Genomic DNA, 19,766 nt, shown 5'->3' with positions numbered 1-19,766 from the left:
AAGTTAAGAACATGAGGTTAGAACGTGAGTTAAGAACTTGAGGTAAGAATGAGAGGTAAGAACGTGTCATAAAAACGTGAGGTTTGAATGTGAGATCAAAACAACAGGTTAGAACGAGGGGTTAGAAAGTGAGGTAAGAACGTAAGTTAAGAACGTGAGTTAAGAACGTGAGGTTAGAACTTGAGGTAAGAATGAGAGGTAAGAACGTGTCGTAAAAACGTGAGGTTTGAATGTGAGATTAAAACAACAGGTTAGAACGTGAGGTTAGAATGCGTGGAAAGAATGAGAAGATAGAACATGAGGTTAGAACATGAGGTTAGAACGAGGGGTTAGAAAGTGAGGTTATAACGTAAGTTAAGAACGTGAGGTAAGAACGTGAAGTTAGAACTTGAGGTTAGAACGTGAGGTTAGAACGAGGGGTTAGAACGAGAAGTTAGAACATGAGGTTAGAGTGTGAGGTTAGAACGTGAGGTAAGAATGAGAGGTAAGAACGTGTCGTAAAAACGTGAGGTTTGAATGTGAGATTAAAACAACAGGTTAGAACGTGAGGTTAGAATGCGTGGAAAGAAGAAGAAGTTAGAACATGAGGTTAGAACATGAGATTAGAGCATGAGGTTAGAACGTGTTGTAAAAACGTGAGGTTTGAACGTGAGATTAGAGTTTGAGGTTAGAACATGAGGTTAGAACTTGAGGTTAGAACGCGTGGTAAGAATGAGAAGATAGAACATGAGGTTAGAACGTGAGGTTAGAACGAGGGGTTAGAAAGTGAGGTAAGAACGTAAGTTAAGAACGTGAAGTTAGAACTTGAGGTAAGAATGAGAGGTAAGAACGTGTCGTAAAAACTTGAGGTTTGAATGTGAGATTAAAATGACAGGTTAGAGCGTGAGGTTAGAACGCGTGGTAAGAATGAGAAGATAGAACATGAGGTTAGAACGTGAGGTTAGAACGAGGGGTTAGAAAGTGAGGTAAGAACGTAAGTTAAGAACGTGAGGTAAGAACGTAAGTTAAGAACGTGAGGTAAGAACGTGAAGTTAGAACTTGAGGTAAGAATGAGAGGTAAGAACGTGTCGTAAAAACGTGAGGTTTGAATGTGAGATTAGAGTTTGAGGTTAGAACATGAGGTTAGAACTTGAGGTTAGAACGCGTGGTAAGAATGAGAAGATAGAACATGAGGTTAGAACGTGAGGTTAGAACGAGGGGTTAGAAAGTGAGGTAAGAACGTAAGTTAAGAACGTGAGGTAAGAACGTGAAGTTAGAACTTGAGGTAAGCATGAGAAGTAAGAACGTGTCGTAAAAACGTGAGGTTTGAATGTGAGATTAAAATGACAGGTTAGAGCGTGAGGTTAGAACGCGTGGTAAGAATGAGAAGATAGAACATGAGGTTAGAACGAGGAGTTAGAATGAGGGGTTAGAAAGTGAGGTAAGAACGTAAGTTAAGAACGTGAGGTAAGAACGTGAGGTTAGAACTTGAGGTAAGAATGAGAGGTAAGAACGTGAGGTTAGAACTTGAGGTAAGAATGAGAGGTAAGAACGTGTCGTAAAAACGTGAGGTTTGAATGTGAGATTAAAATGACAGGTTAGAGCGTGAGGTTAGAACGCGTGGTAAGAATGAGAAGAGAGAACATCTACTGTCCCTGTTCAGACAGCGGAGACCGAAACCTGATCCTGAAGAACTTAAAGACAGTAAAAGAGAGAACACGTCTCTGCCGACTGTTGTGTTCATACTCTCTGCTTACTCGACCAGCCTCCTGTGAGACATTAAAACATATCCGATGGCGTCTCTTGGCCCAGGGGCGGTGCTGTTCTGTGTTCGTGTTAGAGGGTCACCTGATTAAGGACCACCCAGTTGGGGTCGATCTGGGCGTCGCCCTCTGGGTCCAGGATGACCGTCTGATAGGCTCTAAAGTCCGTCAGAGTGACCTCGGCGCTCTCTGGACACACATCGATCAAATCCATCACGGCGTCGTTATCAAAGTCGTTCTCGCAGACGTCTCCAACACTGTTCACTGGAGAGAGAGACGGAGGAGGCGGAGTCCAAACAGCTCAATGAAGTGTTTTATACGGAAAATATAAACTCAACCAGTCAAAAGAGACAGACAGATGGACAGTGTTCTTCCAGACTGTTACCGTCAGAGTCTTTCTGGTTGGGGTTGACGATGAGTCTGCAGTTGTCGTAGTCGTCGAGGACGCCGTCGTTGTCGTCGTCGTGGTCACAGTCGTCTCCGAGGCCGTCGTTGTCGGAGTCCAGCTGGGAGCTGTTGGGGATGTCGGGACAGTTGTCTCTGCTGTCCTGGTGGCCGTCTCCGTCCCTGCAGGAAGGCGAGACGCTCAGGTGTTTGTCTTTGATCTTATTTTACCTTATCGTTTGTCTGCATTTACATTTCCTGTACGGTAATAATCTATTAAACATATTCCATGTTATTCAAAGACAGAATGAAACCAAAGCTGCTGCTCTCGGAGGTTTTGATGCTGTTTATTCTTTTGACAAAATAAGTTAATCTGAATTAAGCAGGTTTTGACGTGGTACAGATTTGTGTGTGTGAGACATACGTGTCCACGTTGGTGTCACAAACGTCTCCCACCAGGTCGTTGTCGACGTCCGTCTGAAACAGAGAGACGTTTAGAAGACAGACCCTGAGTCTTGGTCCTGCTCTGCTGGGCCGACACTGTGTCCCTCAGACTGAGCGTCACGTTACACTCGATGATGGAGCTAAAAATCAGGCAGAATCTGTACAGAGTCTGGTTGGTGTGACGTAGGCCAGCTCCTCTGTAAGACCAGGACCTGCCATGATGTGCTGATCGGTCTGCTGAGGTCTGTCTGAAGCCTGATTTATACCTCTGTGTCGTGTCTACGCCGTAGCGTTATAGCAGCCACTGTACAATAATCACCATGTGGCTCTTCTAGACTTTCAGAATGTTATCGGACTGAATGGATCAAATTCTGATCATGTTGAGAGGATCGTCGCGTCAAAAAATGGAAGCATCGTGTTACAGCCGCTGGATTGGCTGCTAGTGAAATTCAAAGCATGCAGCGCCTCCTGGAAGGCACGGAGGAAATGATGCTACCCAGCCAACCAATCACACTTCTTTCTGCAGCCGCTGGAGTCGCCCCCGGCCGGCTGCTAGAGAGAACGCAGGGTTTAGGGACTGTCGCGTTCGCCTCAGTTTTCATGGGTCCGTGTCGCTGCGACGTGCAGTTACATTTTTGGGAAGGTGCACGTCAAGCTACGGCGTAGATTTGACGTATAAGTCAGGTTTTAGACTGAAACATGTGATGAACTCACGCCTGCTTCACCAGGATCAAAAAGACTTGGTCGAGTAAAGTGAGCCTCCTAGTTTTCACGTCTACTCAGCTGACTGCATTTCTGTCTTTGCAGCTTTCATCTGCAGCTGCTGTCCGTCCCTCACCTGATGGGATTTTAAACTTTAGCAAAGAAATAATATCTTGTATGTGTATAAATACAACTGAGCATCTGTATGTTTGCTGTGTTTAAAGATGAATGTAAATATAACTGGGTCAATGAAATGATGATGAAGAGGACAAGGGCACAGCTAACGACGCACAGGTCAAACAGTTTATGTGAACATCACATACATCTGCAGCCAGCTGAACGACGGAGGAATTATTTCTAGTTAAACAGCTTATTGGCAAAGGTCTGTCTGTCTCTTTACCTGCATGGGGTTGCTGAGTTCAGGACAGCTGTCGCAGGCGTCTCCCACTCCGTCTCGGTCTCTGTCTGTCTGCATCGGGTTCGGCACCTTTGGACAGTTATCCAGAACGTTGGGAATCCCTGAACACAAAGACAAGAAGAGTTATTTTAAAGGCATTCAATAAATCTAATAAATCAATAGCCTTAAACCTGCGTCCTCTCTAGCAGCCAGCAGGGGGCCCCTTAAACCTGCGTCCTCTCTAACGGCCAGCAGGGGGCGACTTAAACCTGCGTCCTCTCTAGCGGCCAGCAGGGGGCGACTTAAACCTGCGTCCTCTCTAGCGGCCAGCAGGGGGCGACTTAAACCTGCGTCCTCTCTAGCAACCAGCAGGGGGCGACTTAAACCTGCGTCCTCTCTAGCAACCAGCAGGGGGCGACTTAAACCTGCGCCCTCTCCAGCAGCCAGCAGGGGGCGACTTAAACCTGCGTCCTCTCCAGCAGCCAGCAGGGGGCGACTTAAACCTGCGTCCTCTCTAGCGGCCAGCAGGGGGCGACTTAAACCTGCGTCCTCTCTAACAGCCAGCAGGGGGCGACTTAAACCTGCGTCCTCTCTAGCAGCCAGCAGGGGGCGACTTAAACCTGCGTCCTCTCCAGCAGCCAGCAGGGGGCGACTTAAACCTGCGTCCTCTCCAGCAGCCAGCAGGGGGCGACTTAAACCTGCGTCCTCTCTAGCGGCCAGCAGGGGGCGACTTAAACCTGCGTCCTCTCTAGCGGCCAGCAGGGGGCGACTTAAACCTGCGTCCTCTCCAGCAGCCAGCAGGGGGCGACTTAAACCTGCGTCCTCTCTAGCGGCCAGCAGGGGGCGCCTTAAACCTGCGTCCTCTCCAGCAGCCAGCAGGGGGCGACTTAAACCTGCGTCCTCTCTAGCGGCCAGCAGGGGGCGACTTAAACCTGCGTCCTCTCTAGCGGCCAGCAGGGGGCGCCTTAAACCTGCGTCCTCTCTAGCGGCCAGCAGGGGGCGACTTAAACCTGCATCCTCTCTAGCAGCCAGCAGGGGGCGACTTAAACCTGCGTCCTCTCTAGCGGCCAGCAGGGGGCGACTTAAACCTGCGTCCTCTCTAGCGGCCAGCAGGGGGCGACTTAAACCTGCGTCCTCTCTAGCGGCCAGCAGGGGGCGACTTAAACCTGCGTCCTCTCCAGCGGCCAGCAGGGGGCGACTTAAACCTGCGTCCTCTCCAGCGGCCAGCAGGGGGCGACTTAAACCTGCGTCCTCTCTAGCGGCCAGCAGGGGGCGACTTAAACCTGCGTCCTCTCTAGCAGCCAGCAGGGGGCGACTTAAACCTGCGTCCTCTCTAGCGGCCAGCAGGGGCGACACCAGCGGCTGCAGAAAGAAGTGTGATTGTATAGAAGTCTGTGAGAAAATGTTTCTACTTGTCAGCTGATTTATTCCCTCAGTAAACACTTTCCTGATGAGTTTCTGGTCTCAGTCGCTAGTTTCAAGTCTTCTTCAACACAGCATGATGTTCATTTAGTAAATTATGGTCGCATTTAGAGGAACAGGAGGCTTTAGGACGAGGCTACAAGCTGATTGACAGGCCGCTACCATGGTGTCAATCAGGACAGAGGTGACTCGTATCCGCTGCTCTGGGAACGTTTAACCAGCGCCGCTGAAAAAGCTCATCAGGAGTCGGCTGCTCATTTTTCACTGAGTGCATTTTGTTTTAAACCTATTTGTCACTAGCTAAAATTAGCATCCCAACTAATATCAAAGCTAACGTGAAGTAAAGATGCACCTTGCTAACCAAGCTAGCTAGCTCCTCCCTCTTGTCCAAATATGGTCACATCTGGTTCCAGAAAACCAAGATGGTGGCAGTCAAAGTGCCAAACTGGAGGGTTCAAAACTGTAGTCCACAAACCAACGGTGGACGTCACGGCGGCTCCGCCCACTTCTTTTATACGTCTGTGTTTTAAAGATCGTCTCCTACCGTCTCCGTCGATGTCCTGGTCGCAGGCGTCTCCCTGTCCGTTGCTGTCCGTGTCCTTCTGGTCGCTGTTGGGGACGTTGGGACAGTTATCACAGGCGTCTCCGAACGAGTCGCTGTCTGAGTTCTGCTGGTCTTTGTTAGGGACCAACCGGCAGTTATCCTGAGGTCACATGATCACAGGAGTTTTGATTAATCACATGCTGACCGCAGCTTCAATTCATAGACTTGCAGCTTAACCTACACCTACAACGGCCCCTTGATTTCAGTCAGTGTATAATTCAGTATTTGAACATCCAATATTACATTAATTCATTTTATCTGACGCTTTTATCCAAAGTGACTCACATGATTTGTGTCATATATGAGGTCACACGCCTCTGGAGCAACGAGGGGTTAAGTGTCTTGCTCAGAGAGACATTGGTGGATGTGTTGCAGTGGGAATCGAACCCAGGTCGCCCACACCAGAGGCAGGTGTCTTATCCAGGGCGCCATCTCCACCCATATGTTTGGCAGATTAACACTGCGTGGTACTTTCTCACACACACAGTGTCTCACCTCCACGTTCTTGATGCCGTCTCCGTCTGCGTCCTCGTCACACTGATCTCCGATCCCGTCGTTGTCGGCGTCCTCCTGACCGGAGTTAGGCGTAAACACACAGTTGTCCTGGGGGAAGGAGACAGACGGTCACACACTCTCAGCCAATCAGTGACGACAACAGAAGAACGTGACGTCATGTGACGGGACAAAGTGTCGTGGGAGAAATAAGTCGATTAAAGCATTGAAATTTAAAACTTCAGAAAATCAACCACTGTTGTTGTTGACGCTTCCTGCTGTGCTGGTTCTACACATCACACCGGCTCCTGGGATGTTTCAGAACAGATTTAAAGCTCTTCATGGCCTCCCTGCTGTTTGATGTTTTACTCCCGTGTGCACCGCCACACGCTCTGAGATTCTGCTCTCTGTTCCAGGGGCCCGCCTGAGACTCAAGGGGACAGTCTGCAGTCGGGAGCCCGAGGCCCTGGAACAGCCCGAGGAAATCAGGACGGCTGAGTCAGTTCCTTCTTTTATAGAAGAGCCTTTCCTGATTTGTCTTTACTTTATTTTTATTTTCTTTTAACTGTATTCCTCAAAAGTGTTTTTTGTTTTCTGTTTATAGTGTGTTCCATTTTCTGCTCATGAGGAAGCACTTTGTAACATGATGCTCTAGAAATAAAGATTAGATTAAAATTGACATTAAGACTGTTTTATTTTAAAGAGGTGGTATTCTGCTTTTAGGCTTTTCCCCTCCCCAAAGTGAGTTCCCACCTCCCACAGAAAACTCTGGTCTGAACTGAAAACAGCTTGTTTGTAGTCCAGCCGCTTCTCTAAACGCGCCTCATATAACGCTCGCCGAGCGGCGACTCCGACACGCCCTCAGAAACAGCGAGCTGCAGCACACAGCTCTCCTCTCCCTTCCAAACACTAGCTACCCTCCAGGCAGTCAGTGGACAGAAAGTTGTTCCTGTGATGTAGAGACAGAGCTCAGTTAAAACTTTATGGATACAGATTAATAACTCACCGCTCTGAAACTCTCGCTCCAGTCCGTGTTGCACGGACGGCTGAACCCGAGCTGTTTACCGGCTTCTCGCCGACCCGCCCTTCTCTGCTTCTGATTGGCTAGTAGTCCTTAACTAGGAACTGAGCATGTGCAACTCCCAACAAAGATCATTTAGAGACAAGATGCATCACTCCATAGCTAAAACGAAGCCTTCAACACAGGCTGAAAAGAGGAGCTGCAGCAATGTGCAGTAGGACAAAAATATAACCATGGAAACCTGCTCTGGTACAAACTCTGAATAAGATGAGGAACCTGAGAATGAGCAGAAAACCACCTCTTTAATATATAAGCTCAGATTTAACACTGACAGTGTGCAGGAGTTTCTTTGCAACCTTTGACCCTCTCGCTCCTTTCTGACGCACCCGTCTCACGTTATAGATGTGGGAGGTCCTTTTCTGTTCTGATGGATGTAAAATGGAAACAAACCACACATGAGGATGATGAAGAAGAAGTTCTGTGTCTGACCTGTTTACAGTGTTTGTCGTTGTCCATGCAGGGCAGAGGGCGGTCGGGATACCCGTCGATGTCTGTGTCCACTCCACATGTGTTACCGTTACCGGCCCAACCCACGTTACACTGCACGCACACACACACACGCACACGCACATCGGTTATAACAGGAACTGAACACAGCGACAGACTGAAAGCCTTTGAGCCAGGCAGCATCCTCCACTCACCATGCAGGCGACCTCGCCGTTCCTCTCCATGACGCAGTGGGCGTTGAAGTCACAGGGGTTAAAGGTCAACGCGGCACACGACTTCCTGGGGAAGCAACCTGACGTCTGGTTCCCGAGGAAACCAGGTTTACAGCCTCCACACTTATAAGAGCCCTGAGAGAGGACAGCACAGGAGTTTATCTTCTGTATGGGGCCCAAGCACCTCGGTGACACATTATCTAAAGATATAGGTACTCTGGATGACATCGCTAAAGTCCATTAAGACTCTTCAGCTGATCCAGAATGCTGCAGCACGTGTTCTGACAGGAACCAGGAAAAGAGATCACATTTCTCCTGTTTTAGCTTCTTTGCATTGGCTTCCAGTAAAATCCAGAATAGAATTTAAAATCATTCTTCTTACCTACAAAGCTCTTAATGGTCAGGCACCATCTTATCTTAAAGAGCTCATAGTACCTTACTACCCCACCAGAGCACTGCGCTCCCAGAATGCAGGGTTACTTGTGGTTCCTAGAGTCTCCAAAAGTAGACTAGGAGCCAGAGCGTTCAGCTATCAAGCTCCTCTCCTGTGGAACCAGGTTCCAGTTTGGGTTCAGGAGGCAGACACCATCTCCACATTTAAGAGTAGGCTTAAACTTTCCTCTTTGATAAAGCTTATAGTTAGGGCTGGCTCAGGTGAGTCCTGAACCATCCCTTAGTTATGCTGCTATAGGCCTAGACTGCCGGGGGATTTCCCATGATGCACTGAGCTCCTCTCTCCTCTACTTTCTCTCCCTCTGTATGCAACCTCATCCCATTATTGCATGTTACTAACACAACTTTGATAATTTTACATCTCTATGTGGAACAGCAGCTGTGTCTCTTTTCTCCTGTGCTAAAGGTCGCTGACTCACCCCGACTGTCTTAGTCTCAGATTATATATTTGTATAAAGCATTCTTGATTGTCCAGCCTGGCAGACCGTTTCTCTGTATGACAGAGAGAGAGAACGTGAACTCACCACAGTGTTGATGCACACAGAGTTTGGTACACAGGCGTCTGGTAGATCTAAGCACTCATCAATATCTACACAGTCCTGCGAGACAGAGACAGATGATGTTAATGTTATTTCTGTCACACTTCTACAGAACTGAACAGATACCGTGGAAAAAACATATCTAATTGCAGCTTCTGAATTGCTAGTATAACAATAAAATAAGAATATAGCAAAATAAAAATTGTCCCTTTGTACACAGGTTTTAGGACATTCTCTTGAAACATTGGGGGCTTAGCCCAGTCCAGAAATCTTTAATGTTTTAACCTGTTTTAAGTAAGTAAATAATCTCTACACAGCAACTCTATCAATTGTCTCATTTTCTGTCATTACCTAGTTATGCCATTTGTCAAACAGAACCTTACTTTACCTGTAAATCATTGAGTTAAATTTTAATTATGACATATCATAGGCCTTATAAATACATTTATTAGGATTTTTATAATTACTACAGATAATAATTAGAGGGGCAGGTCTGGGGGTCCCCCCTGAAAAGTTTGTCCTTTAAACACTTAATTTCCTGTATTCTGGTGAATTTTTCTGCACCGATTTATTGAGGAATTGTATTTATTTTTATAAAAGGAAAGGAACAAATTCACATGACAATTCAAAATATAAATAATATATTGTAATATAATGCAGTAAGGCTCTCAGGCATTCTGTATTGCTCAGATATGTTTCTCCTGTAGAACAACTGTTCTAATTTAATTTAATCATCCCTGCTGAGTTTACATACATGCAGGCTTGACTGAAATAGCCTAAATTATTTTTAAATGTCCATGTGACACCTTTTCACCTCAATGATAAATTGAAGTGAAAAGCTTAGTTAATTTTAATTCTTTAAGAAACTCCTGGATTTTCATAGCTCCTGTGTTTCAGCAGCTTTATACACCACTGAAAATATAGTTATGGATATTATATTACATTTCTGTCAATAGATCCTCCTAAATATTGCACACTGGACATCAACAAAGTCTGACGTAAGTCCATTAAAGGTTACTGGGAAGTTTTACAAAGAGACAAATGTGTTCCGTGTGTCTGACCTGTCTGTGCGTCTTGGCGAAGTTCAGTCCAGTTCCAGCCAGCGGCTCCCCCCACAGGCCAGGAGGGCAGGGCTGACAGGAGAACCCCCCACAGTGTTCACACAGGCTTCAGGAGAGAAACAAGGCTGCAGCTCACACTGACACACAAGGGAGAGGGAAAGAGTAAAGACTCTACAATATGCGACATACAGGCAGATGGTTCACTGGTGGTTTGTCCTCACCAGTGATGTTGTTTGTAGTGCTGCAGTGTTGACGTTGTTGCAGTGTTGTATGTTGCTGCAGTGTTGTTGCGTTGTATGTTTTAGTGTTGTTGTTGCCTTGTAGTAGTGTTGTTGTTGCCTTGTAGTAGTGTTGTTGTTGCCTTGTAGTAGTGTTGTTGTTGCCTTGTAGTGTTGTTGTTGCCTTGTAGTGTTGTTACAGTGTTGTTACAGTGTTGTTGCAGTGTTGTTGCAGTGTTGTTGCAGTGTTGTTGCAGTGTTGCAGTGTTGTTTTAGTGTTGTTGCGGTGTTGCAGTGTTGTTTTAGTGTTGTTGCGGTGTTGCAGTGTTGTTTTAGTGTTGTTGCGGTTTTGCAGTGTGGTTTTAGTGTTGTTGCGTTGTTGTTGTTGCAGTGTTGTTGTAGTGTTGTTGCGGTATTGTTGTGTTGTAGTGTTGTTGTAGTGTTGTTGCGTTGTTGTTGTTGCAGTGTTGTTGTAGTGTTGTTGCAGTGTTGTTGCGTTGTAGTGTTGTTGCGTTGTTGTTGTAGTGTTGTTGCGGTATTGTTGTTGCGTTGTTGCAGTGTTGTTACAGTGTTGTTGTGGTGTTGTTGCAGTGTTGTTGTAGTGTTGTTGCGGTATTGTTGTTGCGTTGTAGTGTTGTTGCAGTGTTGTTACAGTGTTGTTGTGGTGTTGTTGCAGTGTTGTTGCGGTGTTGTTGTTGCGTTGTAATGTTGTTGTAGTGTTGTTGTAGTGTTGTTGCGGTGTTGTTGTTGCGTTGTAGTGTTGTTGCAGTGTTGTTACAGTGTTGTTGCGGTGTTGTTGTTGCGTTGTAGTGTTGTTGCAGTGTTGTTACAGTGTTGTTGTAGTGTTGTTGCGGTGTTGTTGTTGCGTTGTAGTGTTGTTGCAGTGTTGTTACAGTGTTGTTACAGTGTTGTAGTGTTGTTGTAGTGTTGTTGTTGCGTTGTAGTGTTGTTACAGTGTTGTAGTGTTGTTGTAGTGTTGTTGCAGTGTTGTTACAGTGTTGTTGCGGTGTTGTTGTTGCGTTGTAGTGTTGTTGCAGTGTTGTTACAGTGTTGTTGTAGTGTTGTTGCGGTGTTGTTGTTGCATTGTAGTGTTGTTGCAGTGTTGTTACAGTGTTGTTACAGTGTTGTTACAGTGTTGTAGTGTTGTTGCAGTGTTGTTACAGTGTTGTTACAGTGTTGTTACAGTGTTGTAGTGTTGTTGTAGTGTTGTTGTTGCGTTGTAGTGTTGTTGTAGTGTTGTTGCAGTGTTGTTGCGGTGTTGTTGTTGCGTTGTAGTGTTGTTGTACTGTTGTTGCAGTGTTGTTGTTGCGTTGTAGTGTTGTTGTACTGTTGTTGCAGTGTTGTTGCGGTGTTGTTGTTGCGCTGTAGTGTTGTTGCAGTGTTGTTGCAGTGTTGTTGTTGCGTTGTAGTGTTGTTGCAGTGTTGTTGTAGTGTTGTTGCAGTGTTGTTGCAGTGTTGTTGTAGACTTGTTGTTGCGTTGTAGTGTTGTTACAGTGTTGTTACAGTGTTGTCGCGGTGTTGTTGCGGTGTTGTTGTAGTGTTGTTGCAGTGTTGTTGCGTTGTAGTGTTCTTGTAGTGTTGTTACAGTGTTGTTGCGGTGTTGTTGTTGCGTTGTAGTGTTGTTGTAGTGTTGTTGCGGTGTTGTTGTAGTGTTGTTGCAGTGTTGTTGCATTGTACTAGTGTTGTTGCGTTGTACTAGTGTTGTTGTGTTGTACTAGTGTTGTTGCAGTGTTGTTGTTGCATTGTACTAGTGTTGTTGCGTTGTACTAGTGTTGTTGCAGTGTTGTTGCGTTGTAGTGTTGTTGTAGTGTTGTTGCGTTGTAATGTTGTTGTAGTGTTGTTGTAGTGTTGTTGCGGTGTTGTTGTTGCGTTGTAGTGTTGTTGCAGTGTTGTTACAGTGTTGTTGCGGTGTTGTTGTTGCAGTGTTGTTACAGTGTTGTTGTAGTGTTGTTGCGGTGTTGTTGTTGCGTTGCAGTGTTGTTGCAGTGTTGTTGCGGTGTTGTTGTTGCATTGTCATAGTGTTGTTGCATTGTAGTAGTGTTGTTGTAGTGTTGTTGCGGTGTTGTTGTTGCATTGTCATAGTGTTGTTGCATTGTCATAGTGTTGTTGCATTGTAGTAGTGTTGTTGCAGTGTTGTTGTTGCATTGTCGTAGTGTTGTTGCGTTGTACTAGTGTTGTTGTAGTGTTGTTGCAGTGTTGTTGTTGCATTGTAGTAGTGTTGTTGCAGTGTTGTTGTAGTGTTGTTGCATTGTCATAGTGTTGTTGCGGTGTTGTTGTAGTGTTGTTACAGTGTTGTTGTAGTGTTGTTGCGGTGTTGTTGTAGTGTTGTTGCAGTGTTGTTGTTGCATTGTACTAGTGTTGTTGCGTTGTACTAGTGTTGTTGCGTTGTACTAGTGTTGTTGCGTTGTACTAGTGTTGTTGCAGTGTTGTTGTTGCATTGTACTAGTGTTGTTGCGTTGTACTAGTGTTGTTGCAGTTTTGTTATTGCATTGTAGTAGTGTTGTTGTAGTGTTGTTGTTGCATTGTCATAGTGTTGTTGCATTGTAGTGTTGTTGCAGTGTTGTTGCAGTGTTGTTGTTGCGTTGTAGTGTTGTTGCAGTGTTGTTGTAGTGTTGTTGCAGTGTTGTTGCAGTGTTGTTGTAGACTTGTTGTTGCGTTGTAGTGTTGTTACAGTGTTGTTACAGTGTTGTTGCGGTGTTGTTGCGGTGTTGTTGTAGTGTTGTTGCAGTGTTGTTGCGTTGTAGTGTTCTTGTAGTGTTGTTACAGTGTTGTTGCGGTGTTGTTGTTGCGTTGTAGTGTTGTTGTAGTGTTGTTGCGGTGTTGTTGTAGTGTTGTTGCAGTGTTGTTGTTGCATTGTACTAGTGTTGTTGCGTTGTACTAGTGTTGTTGTGTTGTACTAGTGTTGTTGCAGTGTTGTTGTTGCATTGTACTAGTGTTGTTGCGTTGTACTAGTGTTGTTGCAGTGTTGTTGCGTTGTAGTGTTGTTGTAGTGTTGTTGCGTTGTAATGTTGTTGTAGTGTTGTTGTAGTGTTGTTGCGGTGTTGTTGTTGCGTTGTAGTGTTGTTGCAGTGTTGTTACAGTGTTGTTGCGGTGTTGTTGTTGCGCTGTAGTGTTGTTGCAGTGTTGTTGCGGTGTTGTTGTTGCATTGTACTAGTGTTGTTGCGTTGTACTAGTGTTGTTGCAGTGTTGTTGTAGTGTTGTTGCAGTGTTGTTGCAGTGTTGTTGTAGACTTGTTGTTGCGTTGTAGTGTTGTTACAGTGTTGTTACAGTGTTGTTGCGGTGTTGTTGCGGTGTTGTTGTAGTGTTGTTGCAGTGTTGTTGCGTTGTAGTGTTCTTGTAGTGTTGTTACAGTGTTGTTGCGGTGTTGTTGTTGCGTTGTAGTGTTGTTGTAGTGTTGTTGCGGTGTTGTTGTAGTGTTGTTGCAGTGTTGTTGTTGCATTGTCGTAGTGTTGTTGCGTTGTACTAGTGTTGTTGTAGTGTTGTTGCAGTGTTGTTGTTGCATTGTAGTAGTGTTGTTGCAGTGTTGTTGTAGTGTTGTTGCATTGTCATAGTGTTGTTGCGGTGTTGTTGTAGTGTTGTTACAGTGTTGTTGTAGTGTTGTTGCGGTGTTGTTGTAGTGTTGTTGCGGTGTTGTTGTTGCATTGTACTAGTGTTGTTGCGTTGTACTAGTGTTGTTGCAGTGTTGTTGTAGTGTTGTTGCAGTGTTGTTGCAGTGTTGTTGTAGACTTGTTGTTGCGTTGTAGTGTTGTTACAGTGTTGTTACAGTGTTGTTGCGGTGTTGTTGCGGTGTTGTTGTAGTGTTGTTGCAGTGTTGTTGCGTTGTAGTGTTCTTGTAGTGTTGTTACAGTGTTGTTGCGGTGTTGTTGTTGCGTTGTAGTGTTGTTGTAGTGTTGTTGCGGTGTTGTTGTAGTGTTGTTGCAGTGTTGTTGCAGTGTTGTTGTTGCATTGTACTAGTGTTGTTGTGTTGTACTAGTGTTGTTGCAGTGTTGTTGTTGCATTGTACTAGTGTTGTTGCGTTGTACTAGTGTTGTTGTAGTGTTGTTGCGGTGTTGTTGTTGCGTTGTAGTGTTGTTGCAGTGTTGTTACAGTGTTGTTGCGGTGTTGTTGTTGCAGTGTTGTTACAGTGTTGTTGTAGTGTTGTTGCGGTGTTGTTGTTGCGTTGCAGTGTTGTTGCAGTGTTGTTGCGGTGTTGTTGTTGCATTGTCATAGTGTTGTTGCATTGTAGTAGTGTTGTTGTAGTGTTGTTGCGGTGTTGTTGTTGCATTGTCATAGTGTTGTTGCATTGTCATAGTGTTGTTGCATTGTAGTAATGTTGTTGTAGTGTTGTTGCAGTGTTGTTGTTGCATTGTCGTGGTGTTGTTGCGTTGTACTAGTGTTGTTGTAGTGTTGTTGCAGTGTTGTTGTTGCATTGTAGTAGTGTTGTTGCAGTGTTGTTGTAGTGTTGTTGCATTGTCATAGTGTTGTTGCGGTGTTGTTGTAGTGTTGTTACAGTGTTGTTGTAGTGTTGTTGCGGTGTTGTTGTAGTGTTGTTGCGGTGTTGTTGTTGCATTGTACTAGTGTTGTTGCGTTGTACTAGTGTTGTTGCAGTGTTGTTGTAGTGTTGTTGCAGTGTTGTTGCAGTGTTGTTGTAGACTTGTTGTTGCGTTGTAGTGTTGTTACAGTGTTGTTACAGTGTTGTTGCGGTGTTGTTGCGGTGTTGTTGTAGTGTTGTTGCAGTGTTGTTGCGTTGTAGTGTTCTTGTAGTGTTGTTACAGTGTTGTTGCGGTGTTGTTGTTGCGTTGTAGTGTTGTTGTAGTGTTGTTGCGGTGTTGTTGTAGTGTTGTTGCAGTGTTGTTGCAGTGTTGTTGTTGCATTGTACTAGTGTTGTTGTGTTGTACTAGTGTTGTTGCAGTGTTGTTGTTGCATTGTACTAGTGTTGTTGCGTTGTACTAGTGTTGTTGCAGTGTTGTTGCGTTGTAGTGTTGTTGTAGTGTTGTTGCGTTGTAATGTTGTTGTAGTGTTGTTGTAGTGTTGTTGCGGTGTTGTTGTTGCGTTGTAGTGTTGTTGCAGTGTTGTTACAGTGTTGTTGCGGTTGTTGTTGTTGCAGTGTTGTTACAGTGTTGTTGTAGTGTTGTTGCGGTGTTGTTGTTGCGTTGCAGTGTTGTTGCAGTGTTGTTGCGGTGTTGTTGTTGCATTGTCATAGTGTTGTTGCATTGTAGTAGTGTTGTTGTAGTGTTGTTGCGGTGTTGTTGTTGCATTGTCATAGTGTTGTTGCATTGTCATAGTGTTGTTGCATTGTAGTAATGTTGTTGTAGTGTTGTTGCAGTGTTGTTGTTGCATTGTAGTAGTGTTGTTGCAGTGTTGTTGTAGTGTTGTTGCATTGTCATAGTGTTGTTGCGGTGTTGTTGTAGTGTTGTTACAGTGTTGTTGTAGTGTTGTTGCGGTGTTGTTGTAGTGTTGTTGCGGTGTTGTTGTTGCATTGTACTAGTGTTGTTGCGTTGTACTAGTGTTGTTGCGTTGTACTAGTGTTGTTGCAGTGTTGTTGTTGCATTGTACTAGTGTTGTTGCGTTGTACTAGTGTTGTTGCAGTTTTGTTATTGCATTGTAGTAGTGTTGTTGTAGTGTTGTTGTTGCATTGTCATAGTGTTGTTGCATTGTAGTAGTGTTGTTGCATTGTAGTAGTGTTGTTGTAGTGTTGTTGCAGTGTTGTTGTTGCATTGTCGTAGTGTTGTTGCATTGTAGTAGTGTTGTTGCATTGTAGTAGTGTTGTTGCGGTGTTGTTGCATTGTCATAGTGTTGTTGCATTGTCATAGTGTTGTTGCATTGTCATAGTGTTGTTGCATTGTAGTAGTGTTGTTGTAGTGTTGTTGCGGTGTTGTTGTTGCATTGTAGTAGTGTTGTTGTAGTGTTGTTGCAGTGTTGTTGTTGCATTGTTGTAGTGTTGTTGCGTTGTACTTGTGTTGTACTTGTATTGTTGCAGTGTTGTTGCGCTGTAATGTTGTTACCTCGTCAATGTCGGTACAGTGCGTCCCGTTGCCGGTGGTTCCAGGTGGGCAGGGTCCACAGGTGTATCCAGGATAGTGCAGACTCTCCACACAGGCCACGCCCTTAAAGCACGGGTTAGGAGAGCAGCGAGAGCGAGGCTCGTGGAAACCTGCAGAGATAGAAACACCGAATGGTTTCAATCAGGTCCTCAGATTTAACACTGTTTTATTAAGAGAAGAAACGGTGACTCACCACAAACCTGACACTCCAGGATGGTGTTTCTGATCAGAGACATCTCTTTCACCTGACGAGGACAGGAGGGGATCAATAAACTCTACATCAACTTTACTGCTGTCTGACCTGTCTGTCTGTCTCTCTGTCTCACCTTTCTGTCTCTCTGCCTGTCTCACCTGTATGTCTGTCACTTTGTCTCACTTGTCTGTCTGTCACTTTGTCTCACCTGTCTGTCTGTCTCTCTGTCTTTCTCATCTGTCTCTCTGTCTCACCTGCTCCCGGATGTCCTGTCGCAGCTCTCCCAGGATCTGGTTGAAGATGATGAGCTGACCAATCAGAGCCTTGGTGTGATCACCTGACAGGAAACCACCAAAGCAACAGGATGTCAGTACAGGTGACCCCAGATCAAACTGATCAGCTGTGGTTATTGATGAGTTTGTTTGTCAGCCGCAGTTGAAAACTCACCCAGGATGGAGTTCACCTCCCCGCTCACTGAAAGATCAAACAACAACCGTATTACACACGTCACGTGACCTGACGCCTGACTCCACCCACATCAGAGAAAGAATTAAAGGGCTCAGGTGTGCCGACCTGAGTTGTAGGCTGATGAGTCTCCTTGGAACGGACAGTCCGTCAGAGCTCCAGCTTTAGCAACACTGCCTCCTAGAGCCAGTCTGAGGGACTCCACGGCGCCCTGCAGAGACACAGAGACGCTGAGCTCGATATTCACAAGTCTGTCTCACATCTGATGACTGCATGATGGAACACCTGCGGACAGGTGAACCTGCGGCCACTTCATCGCAGCAACAACATGAACAAACACGATGATGATTAATCAGTGAGGCTTTGAGTTAGTGAGATGATGTTCTTGAGGATCAGCCGTTATAACCCTTTTCAATAAATATTAAAAGAACATCCACAGTGAGGTGACAGACTCAGAGCTGAACCCGTCTCACCTGTAGTCGGGCGTAGGCCTTCTGCCCGTGCCTGATCTCCACCATCTCCGCCTCTCTGGGCAGAGGGACCAGCGGCGGCAGGCCCTGGCTGGAGTCCGCCAGTCTGCAGTTGACGTAGAGCTCCATGTGCATGTTGTCACGGTGAAGGCCGCCCAGTCTCAGGATGATGGAGTGGGTCCGGCCGTCGGCCAGGTTGGCGTTCTGCAGGTTGACGGTGTGGAGCTTCCCGTCAGCTCTGACGTAACGAACCAGGACTGAAGGAGGAGGAGGAGAAAGAGAAGGAGGAGCCGGAGGAGGTTTGTTGGCAACACACTACTTTATGAGATGTTAGATGACACGGACTGAAGGAGATCAGTATCATGAAACCACAGTTTCATGTGTTCTTGGAACAAATAACAAGTGCAGGGTTGGACTTCTAGCAGCTCACAGGAGAACCAGAACAGCATGAGGACATCAGAGGAAGACTGAAGACAGACGGTGTTTGAGGACAGAGAGAGGGGGGACATGTCCTGGCTGCAGACGGCCTGAAACTCTCTGCAGAACAGCAATACACCACCAGCACTTCGGGAATGACTTCACACAGCACGGAGAGACGAGGCCGAGGACACAGTGCCGGCAGCAAAGCTCCATATTACACAGTAAATGATGATGAGAGGAGTCGTGGACTCACTGCAGCAGGACACAGCTCTTCTTGAAGCCGGGGCATTTCGCTTCTGACATTCTCTTTACATCCCAACAATAAATCAAACCTGACACAAACCTTTAACTAGCGCCGACTAAACCGTTGGTCCATGAGAGAGTCTCAGCCAACCAACTTCTCATCGGTCAGTAGGCTGATTACCTCTGTTCCTGATAACTTCCTGTCTCAGCCTGGAACTCAAACCACTTTCTGATGCCCCACAATATATATTTAAGTAATTAATACCGTAAACGTGCGACGACTGACGACAGTGGCTTTAAGTAACGACTACTATTCAACTGGAAACATCTTAATTTAGGGCGGCCCTACAGAGTCTTAACAGGGCCGAGCAGAACTTAGTTTCTTTTACCCAGATTGTGACTGGTGTGAGAGACATGGTGAATAAATTGTATTTAAATGTCTTTTTCATATTTCCCCATGTTGCTTTTATGTTTTAGGTAAAGCACTTTAAATACTTGCTGTACTAATAAAACTGCCTTAAGTTTAAACAGCTTTGACTTTCTGTCACACGGGACTCGAGCCTCGGTCTCATCCATCCACCACCTCTGCCGCTCTTTATACTCCCTCATCTGACTTCTTCTGCCACTAGAGGTCACCTGATCCATCGTCAACCGCTAATCCTGCGCACAAGGTCGCGGGGGGCTGGAGCCAATCCCAGCTGACATCAGGCGAAAGGCGGACACCCTTAACACACTCACACTCAGAACAATTTAGGGTCACCAATCAGCATAGGCCGCACACGGAACATGCAAACTCCACACAGAAAGGCCGGGTTCCAACACGGGACCTTCTTGCTGTGAGGCCACAGGGCCATCCACCGGACCACCGTGCAGCCTGCTGATCTTTCAGGACGGGAGGTCAAACACAGTTAATGAAAGTGGGGTCAGATTGTAGTGATCATGCTGTCAGGGTGAACAACAACAACAGAACCAGAAGCCAGCGTGAACACACAGCAGGTAGAACTGTAAGGGACCGAGTATTTAGTGAGTCTGGACCATCAGACGTCAGCAACACTTTATGCAGAGGAGAAAGTATAAAGTGTGACAGGACAGCTTCCTGAACCACTTCCTGCTCAGGTTTCCTGCTCACTGAGGATCCGTTTGAGCCGTCGGCTGGTCTGACTTCCTGTTTAGTGTCTCAGATAGTGACACTCACATGGCTGACTCCACTCATGTCCACTTTATTAGGAACACCTAGCTAACACTAAAGTCATTCACACAGCAACACAGGCGGTCCAGATCCACTTTAAATCCCAATCTTGGATGTCCCAGATGCTGTCCCAGCAGGATCCCGTCACAGAGACGTTGTTTACTGCTGTTCTGAAATTTAATGATGTAATAAATAAATCTGGTGCAGCGGTTAGCACTGTCGCCTCACAGCAAGAAGGTCGCGGGTTCAAACATTTCTGTGTTTCTTGTTCTGAGTTTGCATGTTCTCCCCGTGTCTGTGTGGGTTCTCTCTGGGTGCTCCGGCTTCCTCCCACCGTCCAAAGACATGCGGGCTAAGTTGATTGGTGTCTCTGAAACTTAGGTGTGAGTGGCTGTCTGTCTATGTGTGGCCCTGCGATGGACTGGCGACCTGTCCCGGGCGCCTTTTGCCCGATGTCGTCTCAGGAGTTTTGACATGTGGACGGGTTTGTGAAGGTCTGGATGAGAGCCCCATGTTTCATAACAGTTCTCTTTCATGAAGGTGATAATGTGGATTCAACGGTGTT

At 45.9% G+C, this 19,766-nt stretch overlaps 1 protein-coding gene across 1 annotated transcript in view; it reads right to left on the bottom strand.

Annotated features, from left to right (window-relative positions):
• Positions 1 to 19,766, bottom strand: part of LOC119881877 (thrombospondin-3a-like) — a 38,241-nt gene that overhangs the window by 15,436 nt on the left and 3,039 nt on the right. The window contains 17 exon segments of the mRNA XM_038691967.1: positions 1,828 to 2,006; positions 2,128 to 2,309; positions 2,551 to 2,603; positions 3,673 to 3,791; positions 5,636 to 5,795; positions 6,191 to 6,298; positions 7,698 to 7,808; positions 7,910 to 8,062; positions 8,905 to 8,979; positions 9,981 to 10,069; positions 10,072 to 10,117; positions 16,183 to 16,331; positions 16,415 to 16,466; positions 16,669 to 16,751; positions 16,862 to 16,888; positions 16,988 to 17,090; positions 17,353 to 17,606. Coding sequence (XP_038547895.1) covers positions 1,828 to 2,006; positions 2,128 to 2,309; positions 2,551 to 2,603; positions 3,673 to 3,791; positions 5,636 to 5,795; positions 6,191 to 6,298; positions 7,698 to 7,808; positions 7,910 to 8,062; positions 8,905 to 8,979; positions 9,981 to 10,069; positions 10,072 to 10,117; positions 16,183 to 16,331; positions 16,415 to 16,466; positions 16,669 to 16,751; positions 16,862 to 16,888; positions 16,988 to 17,090; positions 17,353 to 17,606 — 1,943 coding nt within the window.

The sequence above is a fragment of the Micropterus salmoides genome, unplaced genomic scaffold (assembly GCF_014851395.1).
Source record: "Micropterus salmoides isolate LMB-PRFRI ecotype aquatic unplaced genomic scaffold, ASM1485139v1 Ms_hic_scaffold_2774, whole genome shotgun sequence".
NCBI classification, from domain to species: domain Eukaryota; kingdom Metazoa; phylum Chordata; class Actinopteri; order Centrarchiformes; family Centrarchidae; genus Micropterus; species Micropterus salmoides.
Note: the sequence above shows the minus strand (reverse complement) of the source record. Positions and strands in the feature narration are given on the sequence as shown.